The 15,739-nt window shown below is 40.4% G+C and overlaps 1 protein-coding gene across 1 annotated transcript in view; it reads left to right on the top strand.

Moving 5' to 3' along the window:
- rl (Mitogen-activated protein kinase rl) overlaps positions 1-14,404 on the top strand; it is a 218,067-nt gene extending 203,663 nt beyond the window's left edge. Inside the window, exon 8 of the mRNA XM_071687460.1 lies at positions 10,068-14,404. Coding sequence (XP_071543561.1) covers positions 10,068-10,205 — 138 coding nt within the window. The 3' untranslated portion in view covers positions 10,206-14,404. The remainder of the gene's footprint in view (positions 1-10,067) is intronic.
- Positions 14,405-15,739: the final 1,335 nt, after the last annotated feature.

The following is a 15,739-nucleotide window of genomic DNA, read 5'->3' as shown; positions in this document are numbered from 1 at the left end:
GTAGGGTTGAGGGTCAAGTCAATTGGGAGGTGACTTTGAATGGAGAAAAACTGGAGGAAGTGAAGTGTTTTAGATATCTGGGAGTGGATCTGGCAGCGGATGGAACCATGGAAGCGGAAGTGGATCATAGGGTGGGGGAGGGGGCGAAAATTCTGGGGGCCTTGAAGAATGTGTGGAAGTCGAGAAAATTATCTCGGAAAGCAAAAATGGGTATGTTTGAAGGAATAGTAGTTTGCAAGAGTTTTGGAAAGAGGGGCAAGTATGAAGTCTGTTGTGGATGAGAGAGCTTGGGAAGTGAGTCAGTTGTTGTTCGCTGATGATACAGCGCTGGTGGCTGATTCATGTGAGAAACTGCAGAAGTTGGTGACTGAGTTTGGTAAAGTGTGTGGAAGAAGAAAGTTAAGAGTAAATGTGAATAAGAGCAAGGTTATTAGGTACAGTAGGGTTGAGGGTCAAGTCAATTGGGAGGTGAGTTTGAACGGAGAAAAACTGGAGGAAGTGAAGTGTTTTAGATATCTGGGAGTTGATCTGGCAGCGGATGGAACCATGGAAGCGGAAGTGGATCATAGGGTGGGGGAGGGGGCGAAAATTCTGGGGGCCTTGAAGAATGTATGGAAGTCGAGAACATTATCTCGGAAAGCAAAAATGGGTATGTTTGAAGGAATAGTGGTTCCAACAATGTTGTATGGTTGCGAGGCGTGGGCTATGGATAGAGTTGTGCGCAGGAGGATGGATGTGCTGGAAATGAGATGTTTGAGGACAATGTGTGGTGTGAGGTGGTTTGATCGAGTGAGTAACGTAAGGGTAAGAGAGATGTGTGGAAATAAAAAGAGCGTGGTTGAGAGAGCAGAAGAGGGTGTTTTGAAGTGGTTTGGGCACATGGAGAGAATGAGTGAAGAAAGATTGACGAAGAGGATATATGTGTCGGAGGTGGAGGGAACGAGGAGAAGAGGGAGACCAAATTGGAGGTGGAAAGATGGAGTGAAAAAGATTTTGTGTGATCAGGGCCTGAACATGCAGGAGGGTGAAAGGAGGGCAAGGAATAGAGTGAATTGGAGCGATGTGGTATACCGGGGTTGACGTGCTGTCAGTGGATTGAATCAAGGCATGTGAAGCGTCTGGGGTAAACCATGGAAAGCTGTGTAGGTATGTATATTTGCGTGTGTGGACGTATGTATATACATGTGTATGGGGGGGTTGGGCCATTTCTTTCGTCTGTTTCCTTGCGCTACCTCGCAAACGCGGGAGACAGCGACAAAGTATAAAAAAAAAATATATATATATATATATATATATATATATATATATATATATATATATATATTATTATTATTATTATACTATATTAGTATACATTGTCACTGTTTCCCGCATTACCGAGGTAGCGCAAGGAAGCAGACGAAAGAATGGCCCAACCCACATACATACACATGTATATACATACACGTCCACACACACACATATACATACCTATACATTTCAAAGTATTTATTTATTCATTATACTTTGTCGCTGTCTCCCGCATTAGCAAGGTAGAGTAAGGAAACAGATGAAAGAATGGCCCAATCCACCCACATACGCATGTATATACATACACGTCCACACATGCACATATACGTACCTATACATCTCAACATATACATATATATACATACACACACAGACATATACATATATACACATGTACATAATTCATACTGTCTGCCTTTATTCATTCCCGTCGCCACCTACCACACATGAAATGAAGACCCCTTCCCCCACATGTGTGCATGAGGTAGCTCTAGGAAAAGACAACAAAGGCCATGTTTGTTCACACTCAGTCTCTAGCTGTCATATATAAAGCACCAAAACCACAGCTCCCTTTCCACATCCAGGCCCCACAAAACTTTCCATGGCTTACCCCAGATGCTTCACATGTCCTGGTTCAATCCGTTTACAGCACATCGACCCTGTTATACCACATCGTTCCAATTCACTCTATTCCTTGCACGCCTTTCACCCTCCTGCATGTTCAGGCCCCGATCGCTCAAAATCTTTTTCACTTTATCATTCCACCTCCAGTTTGGTCTCCCACTTCTCCTCATTCCCTCCACCTCTGACACATGTATCCTCTTTGTCGATCTTTCATCTCTCATTCTCTCCATGTGACCAAACCATTTCAAAACACCTTCTCCTGCTCTCTCAACCACACTCTTTTTATTACCAAACATCTCTCTTGCCCTTTCATTACTTACTCGGTCAAACCACTTCTCACCACATATTGTCCTCAAACATCTCATTTCCAGCACATCCACCCTCCTCCGCACAACTCTATCTATAGCCCACGCTTCGCAACCATATAACATTGTTGGAACCCCTGTCCCTTCAAACATACCCATCTTTGCTCTCCAAGATAACGTTCTCGACTTCCACACATTTTCCAACGCTCCCAGAACTTTCACCCCCTCCCCCATCCTATGATTCACTTCTGTTTCCATGGTTCCTTCCGCTGCCAAATCCACTCCCAGATATCTAAAACACTTCACTTCCTCCAGTTTTTCTCCATTCAAACTTACCTTCCAGTTGACTTGTCCCTCAACCCTACTGTACCTAATAACCTTGCTCTTATTCATATTTATCCTCAGCTTTCTTCTTTCACACACTTTACCAAACTCAGTCACCGGCTTCTGCAGTTTCTCACCCGAATCAGCCACCAGCACTGTATCATCAGCGAACAACAACTGACTCACTTCCCAAGCTCTCTCATCCACAACAGACTGCATATTCGCCCCTCTTTCCAAAACTCTTGCATTCACCTCCCTAACAACCCCATCCATAAACAAATTAGATAACCATGGAGACGTCACGCATCCCTGCCGCAAACCAACATTCACTGAGAACCAGTCGCTTTCCTCTCTTCCTACAAGTACAAATGCCTTACATCCTCGATAAAAACTTTTCACTGCTTCTAACAACTGGCCTCCCACATCATATATTCTTAATACCCTCCACAGAGCATCTCTATCACCTCTATCATATTCCTTCTCCAGAACCATAGATGCTACATACAAATCCATTTGCTTTTCTTAGTGTTTCTCACATACATTTCAACGTATACATATATATACATACACAGACATATACATGTACATAATTCATACTTGCTACCTTTATTTATTCCTGTTGCCGCCTCACCACACATGAAATGACAACCCCCTCCTCCCGCATGCGTATGAGGTTGCACTAGGAAAAGACAACAAAGGCTACCTCACGTGCATGCGGGGGGAGGTAGATGTCATTTCATGTCTGGCAGGATGGCGACAGGAATGAATAAAGGCAGCAAGTATAAATGATGTGCATGTGTACATATGTATATGTCTGTGTGTGTCTATATATGTATACATTGAAATGTATAGGTATGTATATGTGCATGTGTAAGTTGGGCCATTCTTTCATCTGTTTCCTTGTGCTACCTCATTAACGTAGGAGACAGCAAAAAAGTATATCAAATATGTGTAGGAGTCATGCAGGGAGTGCTCATCCTCCTTGAAGGCTCAGATTGGGTTGTCTAAATGCGTGTGGATGTAACCAAGTTGAGATAAAAGGAGAGATAGGTAGTATGTTTGAGGAATGGAACTTGGATGTTTTGGCTCTGAGTGAAATGAAGCTCATGAGTAAAAGGGAAGAGTTGTTTGCAAATGTTTTGGGAGTTGGTGAGAGGACAAGAGCAAGTGAAGGAGTAGCACTACTCCAGAAGCAGGAGTTGTGGGAGTGTAAGAAAGTAAACTTTAGATTGATATGGGTAGAAATGAAAGTGGATGGAGAGAGATTGGTGTTTATTGGTGACTATGCACCTTGTCATGGGAAGATCATGAGAGGCAAGTGTTACGGGAGCAGCTGAGCGACTGTGTTGGCAGCTTTGATGCACGAAACCGGGTTATAGTGATGGGTGATTTGAATGCAAAGGTGAGTAATGTAGCAGTTGAGGGTGTAATTTGTGCACATGGGGTGTTCAGTGTTGTAAATGGAAATGGTGAAGAGCTTGTAGATTTGTGTGCTGAAAAAGGACTGGTGATTGGGAATACCTGGTTCAAAAAGAGAGATATACATAAGTACACGTATGTAAGTAGGAGAGATGGCCAGAGAGTGCTATTGGATTATGTGTTAATTGATAGGTGCATGAAAGAGAGACTTTTGGATGTTAATGTGCTGAGAGGTGCAACTGGAGGGATGTCTGATCATTATCTTGTGGAGGCAAAGGTGAAGTTATATAGAGGTTTTCAGAAAAGATGAGAATAGTTTGGGTGAAGAGAATGGTGAGAGTAAGTGAGCTTTGAAAGGAGACTTGTGTGAGGAAGTACCAGGAGAGATTGAGTGCAGAGTGGAAAAAGATGAGAGCAAATGATGTAACGGGACTGGTGGAGGAATGGGATGTATTTAGGGAAGCATTGATGGCTTGTGCAAAAGATGCCTGTGGCATGAGAAAGGTGGAAGGTGGGGAGATTAGAAAGGGTAGTGAGTAGTGGGGTGAAGAAGTGAGATTGTTAGTGAAAGAAAAGAGAGAGGCATTTGGGCAATTTTTGCAGGGAAATAGTGCAAATGACTGGGAGATATAATAAAGAAAGAGGCAAGAGATCAAGAGAAAGGTACAAGAGGTGAAAAAGAGGGCAGCTGAGAGTTGAGGTGAGAATAAAAAGATGTTTTGGAAGGAGGTAAATAAAGTGTGTAAGACATGAGAACAAATGGGAACATCGGTGAATGGGCAAATGGAGAGGTAATAACAAGTAGTGGTGAAGTGAGAGGGAGATGGAGTGAGTATTTTGAAGGTTTGTAGAATGTGTTTGATGATAGTGTGGCAGATATAGGATGTTTTGGTCGAGATTGGTGTGCGAAGTGAGAGGGTCTGGGAGAATGATTTGGTGAACAAAGAAGAGGTAGTGAAAGCTTTGCGGAAGATGAAAGCCAGCAAAGCAGCGGGTTTGGATGGTATTGCAGTGGAATTTATAAAAAAAAAGGGGGTGTTTCTGTTGTTGACTGGTTGGTGAGGATATTCAGTGTATGTATGGTTCATGGTGAAGAGCCTGAGGATTGGCAGAATTCTTGCATAGTGCCATTGTACAAAGGCAAAGAGGATAAAGGTTAGTGCTCAAATTACAAAGGCATAAGTTTGTTGAGTATTTCTGGGAAATTATATGGGAGGGCATTGATTGAGAGGGTGAAGGCATGTACAGAGCATCAGATTTGGGAAGTGGTAGTGGATGTGTGGATCAGGTATATACTTTGAAGAATGTATGCGAGAAATACTTAGAAAAACAAATGGATTTGTATGTAGCATTTATGGATCTGGAGAAGGCATATGATAGAGATGCCTTGTGGAAGGTATTAAGAGTATATGTTGTGGTAGGTAAGTTGCTAGAAGTAGTGAAAAGTTTTTATCGAGGATGTAAAGCATGTGTATGAGTAAGAAGAGAGGAAAGTGATTGGTTCCCAGTGAGTGTCGGTTTGTGGCAAGTATGTGTGATGTCTCCATGGTTGTTTAATTTGTTAATGGATGGGGTTGTTAGGGAGGTGAATACAAGAGTTTTGGAGAGAGGTGTAAGTATGCAGTCTGTTGTGGATGAGAGAGCTTGAAAGTGAGTCAGTTGTCATTCGCTGATGTTACAGCACTGATGGCTGATTTGGGTGAGAAACTGCAGAAGTTAGTGACTGAGTTGGAAGGATGGAGTGAAAAAGATTTTGAACGATCGTGGCCCAAACATACAGGAGAGTAAAAGGCATGCAAGGAATAGAGTGAATTGGAATGATGTGGTATGCCGAGGTCGACGTGCTTTTAATGGATTGAACCAGGGCATGTGAAACGTCTGGGGTAAACCATGGAAAGTTTTGTGGGACCTGGACGTGGAGAGGGAGCTGTGGTCTTGTTGCATTATACATGACAGCTTGAGACATAATGTGAACAAAAGTGGCCTCTGTTGTCGTTTCCTAGCTTTTCCTTGCCTGCACGCGGGGTGAGGGGGTGCCATTTCATGTGTGGCGGGGTGGTAACAGGAATGGATGAAGGCAACAAGTATGGATATGTACATGTGCATGTATGTATGTCTTTGTATGTTCAAGTATGATGTATTCATTGAAATGCATTGGTATGTATATGTGCGTGTGAGGGCGTTTATGTTTATACATGTGTATTTGGGTGGGTTGGGCCATTCTTTCATCTGTTTCCTTGTGCTACCTCACTAATGTAGGAGACAGCTACTAAGTATAATAGATATAGAAATATAATTAATATATATTTATAGACATAGGTAGTACGTTTCAGGAAAGGAACCTGGATGTTTTGGCTCTGAGTGAAATGAAGCTCAAGGGTAAAGGAGAAGAGTGGTTTGGGAATGTCTTGGGAGTAAAGTCAGGGCTTAGTGAGAGGACAAGAGCAAGGGAAGGAGTAGCACTACTCCTGAAACATGAGTGGTGGGAGTATGTGATACAGTGTAAGAGAGTAAACTCTAGATTCATGTAGGCAAAACTGAAAGTTGATGGAGAGAGATGGGTGATTATTGGTGCATATGCACCTGGGCATGAGAAGAAAGATCATGAGAGGCAAGTGTTTTGGGAGCAGCTGAATGAGAGTGTTAGTGGTTTTGATGCACGAGACTGGGTCATAGTGATGGGTGATTTGAATGCAAAGGTGAGTAATGTGGCAGTTGAGGGAATAATTGGTATACATGGGGGTGTTCAGTGTTGTAAATGGAAATGGTGAAGAGCTTGTGCATTTATGTGCTGAAAAAAGACTGGTGATTGGGAATACCTTGTTTAAAAAGCGGGAAATAGCAAATAGTATGAAAAAAAAAAAATACATAAGTATACGTATGTAAGTAGGAGAGATGGCCAGAGAGCGTTATTGGATTACATGTTAATTGATAGGCGCGTGAAAGAGAGACTTTTGGATGTTAATGTGCTGAGAGGTGCAACTGGAGGGATGTCTAATCATTATCTTGTGGAGGCAAAGGTGAAGATTTGTAGAGGTTTTCAGAAAAGTAGAGAGAATGTTGGGGTGAAGAGAGTGGTGAGAGTAAGTGAACTTGGGAAGGAGACTTGTGTGAAGAAGTACCAGGAGAGACTGAGTACAGAATGGAAAAAGGTGAGAACAAAGGAAGTAAGGGGAGTGGGGGAGGAATGGGATGTATTTAGGGAAGCAGTGATGGCTTGCGCAAAAGATGCTTGTGGCATGAGAAGCGTGGGAGGTGGGCAGATTAGAAAGGGTAGTGAGTGATGGGATGAAGAAGTAAGGTTATTAGTGAAAGAGAAGAGAGAGGCATTTGGACGGTTTTTGCAGGGAAATAATGCAGATGAGTGGGAGATGTATAAAAGAAAGAGGCAGGAGGTCAAGAGAAAGTTGCAAGAGGTGAAAAAGAGGGCAAATGAGAGTTGGGATTAGAGTGTATAATTTAATTTTAGGGAGAATAAAAAGATGTTTTGGAAGGAGGTAAATAAAGTGCGTAAGACAAGGGAACAAATGGGAACTTCAGTGAAGGGGGTTAATGGGGAGGTGATAACAAGTAGTGGTGATGTGAGAAGGAGATGGAGTGAGTATTTTGAAGGTTTGCTGAATGTGATTGATGTTAGAGTGGCAGCTATAGGGTGTTTTGGTCGAGGTGGTGTGCAAAGTGAGAGGGTTAGGGAAAATGATTTGGTAAACAGAGAAGAGGTAGTAAAAGCTTTGCGGAAGATGAAAGCCGGTAAGGTGGCGGGTTTGGATGGCATTGCAGTGGAATGTATTAAAAAAGGGGGTGACTGTATTGTTGACTGGTTGGTAAAGTTATTTAATGTATGTATGATTCATGGTGAGGTGCCTGAGAATTGGCGGAATGCTTGCATAGTGCCATTGTACAAAGGCAAAGGGGACAAAGGTGAGTGCTCAAATTACAGAGGTATAAGTTTGTTGAGTATTCCTGGTAAATTATATGGGAGGGTATTGATTGAGAGGGTGAAGGCATGTACAGAGCATCAGATTGTGGAAGAGTAGTGTGGTTTCAGAAGTGGTAAAGAATGTGTGAATCAGGTGTTTGCTTTGAAGAATGTATGTTAGAAAAACTTAGAAAAGCAAATGATTTTGTATGTAGCATTTATGGATCTGGAGAAGGCATATGATAGAGTTTATAGAGATGCTCTGTGGAAGGTATTAAGAATATATGGTGTGGGAGGCAAGTTGTTAGAAGCAGTGAAAAGTTTTTATCGAGGATGTAAGGCTTGTGTATGTGTAGGAAGAGAGGAAAGTGATTGGTTCTCAGTAAATTTAGGTTTGCGGCAGGGGTGTGTGATGTCTCCAAGGTTGTTTAATTTGCTTATGGATGGGATTGTTAGGGAGGTGAATGCAAGAGTTTTAGAAAGAGGGGCAAGTATGCAGTCTGTTGTGGATGAGAGAGCTTGGGAAGTGAGTCAGTTGTTGTTCACTGATGATACAGCACTGGTGGCTGATTTATGTGAGAAACCAGAAGCTGGTGACTGAGTTTGGTAAATTGTGTGAAAGAAGAAAGTTGTGAGTAAATGTGAATAAGAGCAAGGTTGTTAGGTACGGTAGGGTTGAGGGTCAAGTCAATTGGGAGGTGAGTTTAAATGGAGAAAATCTGGAGGAAGTGAAGTGTTTTAGATATCTGGGAGTGGATTTGGCAACGGATGGAACCATGGAAGCGGAAGTGAATCATAGGGTGGGGGAGGGGGTGAAAATTCTGGGAGTGTTGAAGAATGTGTGGAAGTCGAGAACATTATCTCGGAAAGCAAAAATGGGTATGTTTGAAGGAATAGTGGTTCCAACAATTTTGTATGGTTGCAAGGCATGGGCTATGGATAGAGTTGTGCACAGGGGGGTGCATTTGCTGGAAATGAGATGTTTGAGGACAATATGTGGTGTGAAGTGATTTGATCGAGTAAGTAGTAATAGGGTAAGAGAGATGTGTGGTAATAAAGAGAGTGTGGTTGAGAGAGCAGAAGAGTGTGTTTTGAAATGGTTTGGTCACATGGAGAGAATGAGTGAGGAAAGATTGACCAAGAGAATATATGTGTCAGAGGTGGAGGGAACGAGGAGAAGTGGGAGACAGAATTGGAGGTGGAAAGATGGAGTGAAAAAGATTTTGAGTGATCGGGGCCTCAACATGCAGGAGGGTGAAAGGCGTGCAAGGAATAGGGTGAATTGGAACGATGTGGTATACCGAGGTCGGCGTGCTGTCAATGGATTGAACCAGGGCATGTGAAGCGTCTGGGGTAAACCATAGAAAGTTGTGTGGGGCCTGGATGTGGAAAGGGAGCTGTGGTTTTGTTGCATTATATACATGACAGCTAGAGACTGAGTGTGAACGAATGTGGCCTTTGTTGTCTTCCTAGCGCTACCTCGCACACATGAGGGGGGAGGGGGCTGTTATTTCATGTATGGCGGGGTGGCGATGGAAGTGAATAGAGGCAGACAGTATGAATTATGTACATGTGTATATATGTATATGTCTGTGTGTGTATATATATGTATACGTTGAGATGTATAGGTATGTATATTTGCGTGTGTGGACGTGTATGTATATACATGTGTATGTGGGTGGGTTGGGCCATTCTTTCGTCTGTTTCCTTGCGCTACCTCACTAATGTGAGAGACAGCGACAAAGCAAAATGAATATTATATATATATTTTTCTTTTCATACATATTCACCATTTCCCATGCTAGCGATGTAGCGTTAAGAACAGAGTACTGAGCTGTAGAGAGAATATCCTCACTTGACCCCCTTTTGTGTTCCTCCTTTCGGAAAATTAAAAACGAGAGGGGAGGATTTCCAGCCCCCACTCCCTCCTCTTTTAGTCACCTTTTACGACATACAGAAAAATTGCCGACATATGCACATATACATACACATACGCAGACATTACGTGCATACACATGTACATATTCATACTTCCTTGCCTTCATCCATTTGTGTCCAGCTTTTAAAATGTGATGATGAGTTTAGAGTATATTTGTTGTACTGTAGTAAGGACACACTGAGAGCTAAGCTCTTGTATAATTTTTCATAGGATTTTGATTTATTTTCCTTCACTTTACCTCTTTCAGCCCATTGCTGAGGAACCATTCAAATTTGAAATGGAACTTGATGACCTACCAAAGGAGAAACTTAAAGAACTTATCTTTGAAGAAACAGTACTGTTTAAGCAGCGAATTGCTGCTGAAACACCTATGCAGCAAAACTGAGGTAGAGGAAAGGACACAGAATTGTCATGAAAGATGAAGGATGTATCATTAACAGGCCATCTTCTTTGGGACACTCATATTGAAATGTCAGGAAACTCTTGGGAAACTTGCCATTATGTGTAAGGTACAGGTTATACCAAGAAACATGTTGAAGAAACTTGACATTGAAGAATGCCATGTTTGGGCCCATGGAAATCCTTTTTGCAATGGAATGCCCTTTAGGGTTCATGAAGGACTTGAACCAAAGGGCTTGATCTTTGTGTTGAAAATTGGACAAGTGCCTCACCGTATAGGTTATTTAGGCAACATATGAAAGACGACAACAAGAGTGTTTCATCTGGGAAGTGAGCCTGCAAAGAGTTCATCTTGTGTCATGTGCTGAAAAAGGTTAATGACAAGATGCGCACGTTGAGGGCTTGATGCTTGATGGCTCAAGAAAGTGTCACATAGTTTGGAAAGTTGCTTCCATGAATGTAAAGACTAGTTTCAGTCTTATGGCACTTTCTCAAACATACATTTCACACATAGTTAGCAGTGGCTTAAATTTTAGGAAGTTCAGGTTTTATCGTTCTTGAGAAGCAAGGGACATATTCCTCACAAAGATTATTTATGTTTGGTGTAGCATTGGTGTTTGCCTCTTTGAGTGGTAGCATATCTGTGCTCCTCTTGGACTGCTGATACCATGCTACTTTTGAAATGCTTGTGGTGAATTAAATCTGGGAAGGGTGTTGCTCATAACCCTTGGGATGTTATAGTTCAGTGCTTTGGGAATATGTATTTTCAGTTGCTTCAAAAGTCACTGGTATGATGTTCGTTTTGAAAGATGAGAACATATTCATATTGTGGGAGAGATGTGAATGCAGGGCTCTAACAAGTTTTTTACACCAGATTATCAAAATGCCTGGAATACGAGTTAGTTCTTTTTTTTATATACATATATATATATATATACACACATATATATATTTATCAGGACTAGGAATATATTTGCATTCCAATCAGTCTGACTACTCTTGGAATCAGTGTTTTATAGTATTGCTTTCACTGATTCAAAGGACATGAAAATGTCTTATTCAGTGCTGGAAATACTAGTTGTCATTTTATCTTAAAGTCAAAGTATGAAATGTTTGAATGTTAAAACTATGAATATTTTTATCAGGTGATATTTCAATACTGGTATCAGACACGTCAGTGCTCAGTCAGTTATTAAAACTGTTTTGCTTTTCAAATACAAAAAGATTTATGAAGTCAAGTGATGTTCCTGAGAACTGTTCCGAAGATGCTTTGTTTACATGAATGTCTTAAGACATGAGGTTCTTAGGATACCTTGCACTGTGAGATAATCATTGTACACTGTAACTAATAGGAATATGTTAGAATTATTGGTTCATGCTTGCAGAATGTTAATGTAAACCACTATCAATCTTTTCTTACTAAAGTCTTTGGACAGTTTGGAATGATAGTTGCATTCATGATCTTTATGATTTCCATTTTTACATTGTTAGCTATGAAATTAGAATCAGCCATGTTATGTCAGCTAGACCAAGAAATAAGACAGTCTCTTGTGAATAGTGGACTGAAAACCTACTAACATTATGGCCATGTAGGGAGAGTATGTGTAGAGATTCTGTTATGAAGATTTTTTAAATTTCTCAAGTGCATTTTGCAGGGCTTAGCATTTTTATATTTTGTGTTGGCACAAGAGAGGATCTCTGATGTGGAAAATGTTATGTATGGAATTTTGTTCATTAAGGAATGAAGTGCATGGTAATAATCAGAGATGATGATATGTCAGGGATATACCTAAGTAAGTAAGAATTATTCATGATTGGGAAAGCAATGTAGGGAGTTAGCTCTACATACAAAGATGCCAGGTTTTTGTAATAAGCATATCAGTGTCCCAGTAATACCAAGAGAGGTCCAAGGGTACAAGATGGGCAGTGCCCCAGGAGCTGTATTCAGGCAGCATTCATTCATGGATCATGCATTTATAATTTTAGCTTCAGAGGAGTCTGTAAACCCCATATTTATTCTTTATTTTTCCTAAGACATGTGAAGCATTTGTACATTCTTGCACTTTAAACAAAGTCACTGTAATTTATCTTGTTATGAATATCAAATGTTTTGTTTGGATTGATAGATAAATGTTATTAATGGCTTTAGAAAATGTAAGGATTTTTTTATCACATGCTGTCATACTCTTTTTGCCAGCTGATAATAATTATCAGCTGTAGACTGGGTGAATGTCAGGAAAGTAGCCTCCAAGAAAAATCAGTAAAATAATACCAAAGTGCAGTTAGATGATTAGGAGGCATTAGCTTACTGTCTATTGATGCTTGAACCTATAGACAGTTGTGGTAAGTGTTTCTGTGTTTGGGCATAATTGTTATGTGTCATGTTAATTGTCTCATCTTGTTCCCTCACATCGGGGTGATCCGTTTATTAGGTCAGAGTTGGTATATACAGTATCGGATGCCAATACCAGTGTCTGCTTTTGAAGAGTGAATGTGCCATAAGGAGTTCCTACCAAATGTTCAGGGTTTTTTAAAGAAAAAGCATCTTTTACACTTCTTTATCATTGTCAAATAATGTTATACAGTATACTGTCATCAAGAAATGCATGTGCACATTAAGAATGATTAAAAAAATGCTGTATTGTTTTATGTCCAGTATTTACTTGTTCAGGGTACTGTATTGTAATGATCAGCTTTTGAGAACCCCCAGCATTAATTGATATCCATGGTTAAAACTCCATTACTCAAGGTCATTTGAAAGCATGTTGACATGCCGTGGGTGTGTGTATGTATATTTGAATATGTATGCCTGTTTACCTCTTGTTTGTTGGTCTGTGCATGGTTATGGATGTGTGTGTTTGTCTGTATTAGTGCATGTGTGTGTAACTATCTGTCTGTGCCTTTCTTCCTGCTTGTAATAAAGGTCCTCCCTTTAATTGTTTCTACTATAAGGCAGTCACATGAGCCAGCCTTCATGAAAATCTTGATAGATATGGTTAAAGAAGTAACTTAAGCTCAGTACTTGTTTTTTCCTTGATTTTTATCTAATATAAAAATTGAAATTACAGAGCACCATTATGTGACTGCCCTTTATTGCACTCCGTTAAGAAATGGTCAACAGTTCACTCTGGCTTGGTGCTACATGGCAAAAATGCCAAGTCTACAATGTTGGTTTAGTTTGGTAACTAACACTGAAAGTGGCCATAAGGCTTGGCCAGCTACATGGCAACTTGATCACACTTTTTCAGAAGGCATTCTACTTGATGCCACAGGTGCATACAATTGCGCTAGGTCTTTTTCATATATTCTAGTACTTAGTCATATTTTATCCTTTTTAATCATTCTTACATCTTCTGCATGTAGTATGTCCACTTTTGGCATATGTTCTTTGTGTGTTTGTGTATGTGAATATGTATTTTCAAGTGTGTATGTTTTTATGAATATGATTTTTGTATGTTTGTATGTCTTTCTGCTTGTTGCTCTCTCACAGCATGCATATTGTGTATAGTTTATTTTGACTTAGATCATATTAATATAAATTTTACCTTCTTGAGAGAAAAAAGGGCTTATGTGGCCCGTATTTTAAGTTGATGAATTCTGTTATTAGTCATATCAGTACCTGTGAGTAGAATTAAAGCATTAAATTCCAGGCCTTGGGTAGTATAGCTGATGAATATAAACTGAACAGGATAAAGTGTTGAATATTGGATTATCTCCATTGGTAAACGATGGGTAGTTGAGATGAATTACAATGTGTATTATGGTATGCTTTCAGTTGATAACCACTAGTAAAAATATGCTGATACGAAGCCATCCATCATGTTCTAGCCTAATTGAAGGATCACCTCATGCAGTTGTTTACAGTCTATTCCTGTGGTAAGACCACATTTTCTTGTAGAATTTTCTCTTATCTTTTAGAAGAAAATTGGTTTATGAGACATGCTAAAAAGGTCAAGGAGAATGAAGGTGCATTTAATTAAACTAACTTATTGCCTAAAACCCAAGAGAGTGTAGTTATCCTCTCAGTTGTCAACTATTTCACCTAAGTACTGCAGTTTGTAACTGATATTGTTCCGTCTTTTTTAGACCACTCCAGTTCTCTGATAAAGTGTTATCAGATGATATTGTGATGATATGAACTCTTGTACTCTTGCTGCTAGGCAAATGAAGTTATCTAACGGGAAATGTTTGGTTTGTGTACTATGAATTAGATTTTTCCATATCACACTTTCTAATGCAACATTCTATGAGTAGTGTTTTGCGAAATATTTGAAAATCAGTTGAAAAATAAGAGTGGGACCATGGCTGTAAGAGGTTTTGCAGCTTCATGATATTCTTTTTTTTTTTTCATGCTTGTTTGCTGTTTCCCATATTAGTGAGGTAGCACCAGGAACAAATGAGGAAAAGGTCTCATTTCATCACATCCATTCTCTTTCTATCCTATATAATACACCAAATCCACAGCTACTTATCCACAACCAGGCCTCATTGACCCTTCTATGGTTTCCCATGACTGCTTCAAGTGTCCTGCTTCAGTCCATTGACAGCATAGTACTGCCTGTTTACCACATTGGTCCTATTCACTCTGTATGCAGTGTCCACAAAAAACATTGCCTACCCCATACATATATATATATGTTGTGACTAAAGGGGACAGGAGCAGGGGTCTAGAAACCCTCCCCTCCTTGTATTTTAACTTTCTAAAAGGGAAAACAGAAGAAAGAGTCACACAGGGAGTGCTCATCATCCTCGAAGGCTCAAATTGGAGTGTCTAAATGTTTGTGGATGTAACCAAGATGAGAAAAAAGGAAAGATGGGTAGTGTGTTTGAGGAGAGGAACTGGGATGTTTTGGCTCTGAGTGGAACGAAGCTCAAGGGTAAAGGGGAAGAGTGGTTTAGGAATGTCTTGGGAGTAAAGTCAGGGGTTAGTGAGAGGACAAGAGCAAGGGAAGGAGTTGCACTACTCCTGAAGCAGGAGTGATGGGAGTATGTGATAGAATGTAAGAAAGTAAACTCTGGATTGATATGGGTAAAACTGAAAGTGGAAGGAGAGAGATGGGTGATTATTGGTGCTTATGCATCTGGGCATGAGAAGAAAGATCATGAGAGTCAAGTGTTTTGGGAGCAGGTGAGTGAGTGTGTTAGTAGTATTGATGGGTGATTTGAATGCAAAGGTGAGTAATGTGGCAGTTGAGGGAATAATAGGTGAACATGGGATGTTCAGTGTCGTAAATGAAAATGGTGAAGAGCTTGTAGAATTATGTGGAGTTTTTTTAAAAAGGACTGGTGATTGGGAATACCTGGTTTAAAGAGAGAGATAAGGGCAGACAGTATGAATTATATACATCGGTATATGCGTATATGTCTGTGTGTGTATATATATGTATACGTTGAGATGTATAGGTATGTATATGTGTGTGTGTGTGGATGTGTACATATATACATCTGTATGTGGATGAGTTGGGCCATTCTTTCATCTTTTTCCTTGTGCTACCTTGCTAATGCGGGAGACAGCGACAA

Source organism: Panulirus ornatus, chromosome 3 (assembly GCF_036320965.1).
Source record: "Panulirus ornatus isolate Po-2019 chromosome 3, ASM3632096v1, whole genome shotgun sequence".
Taxonomy (NCBI): Eukaryota; Metazoa; Arthropoda; class Malacostraca; order Decapoda; family Palinuridae; genus Panulirus; species Panulirus ornatus.
Note: the sequence above shows the minus strand (reverse complement) of the source record. Positions and strands in the feature narration are given on the sequence as shown.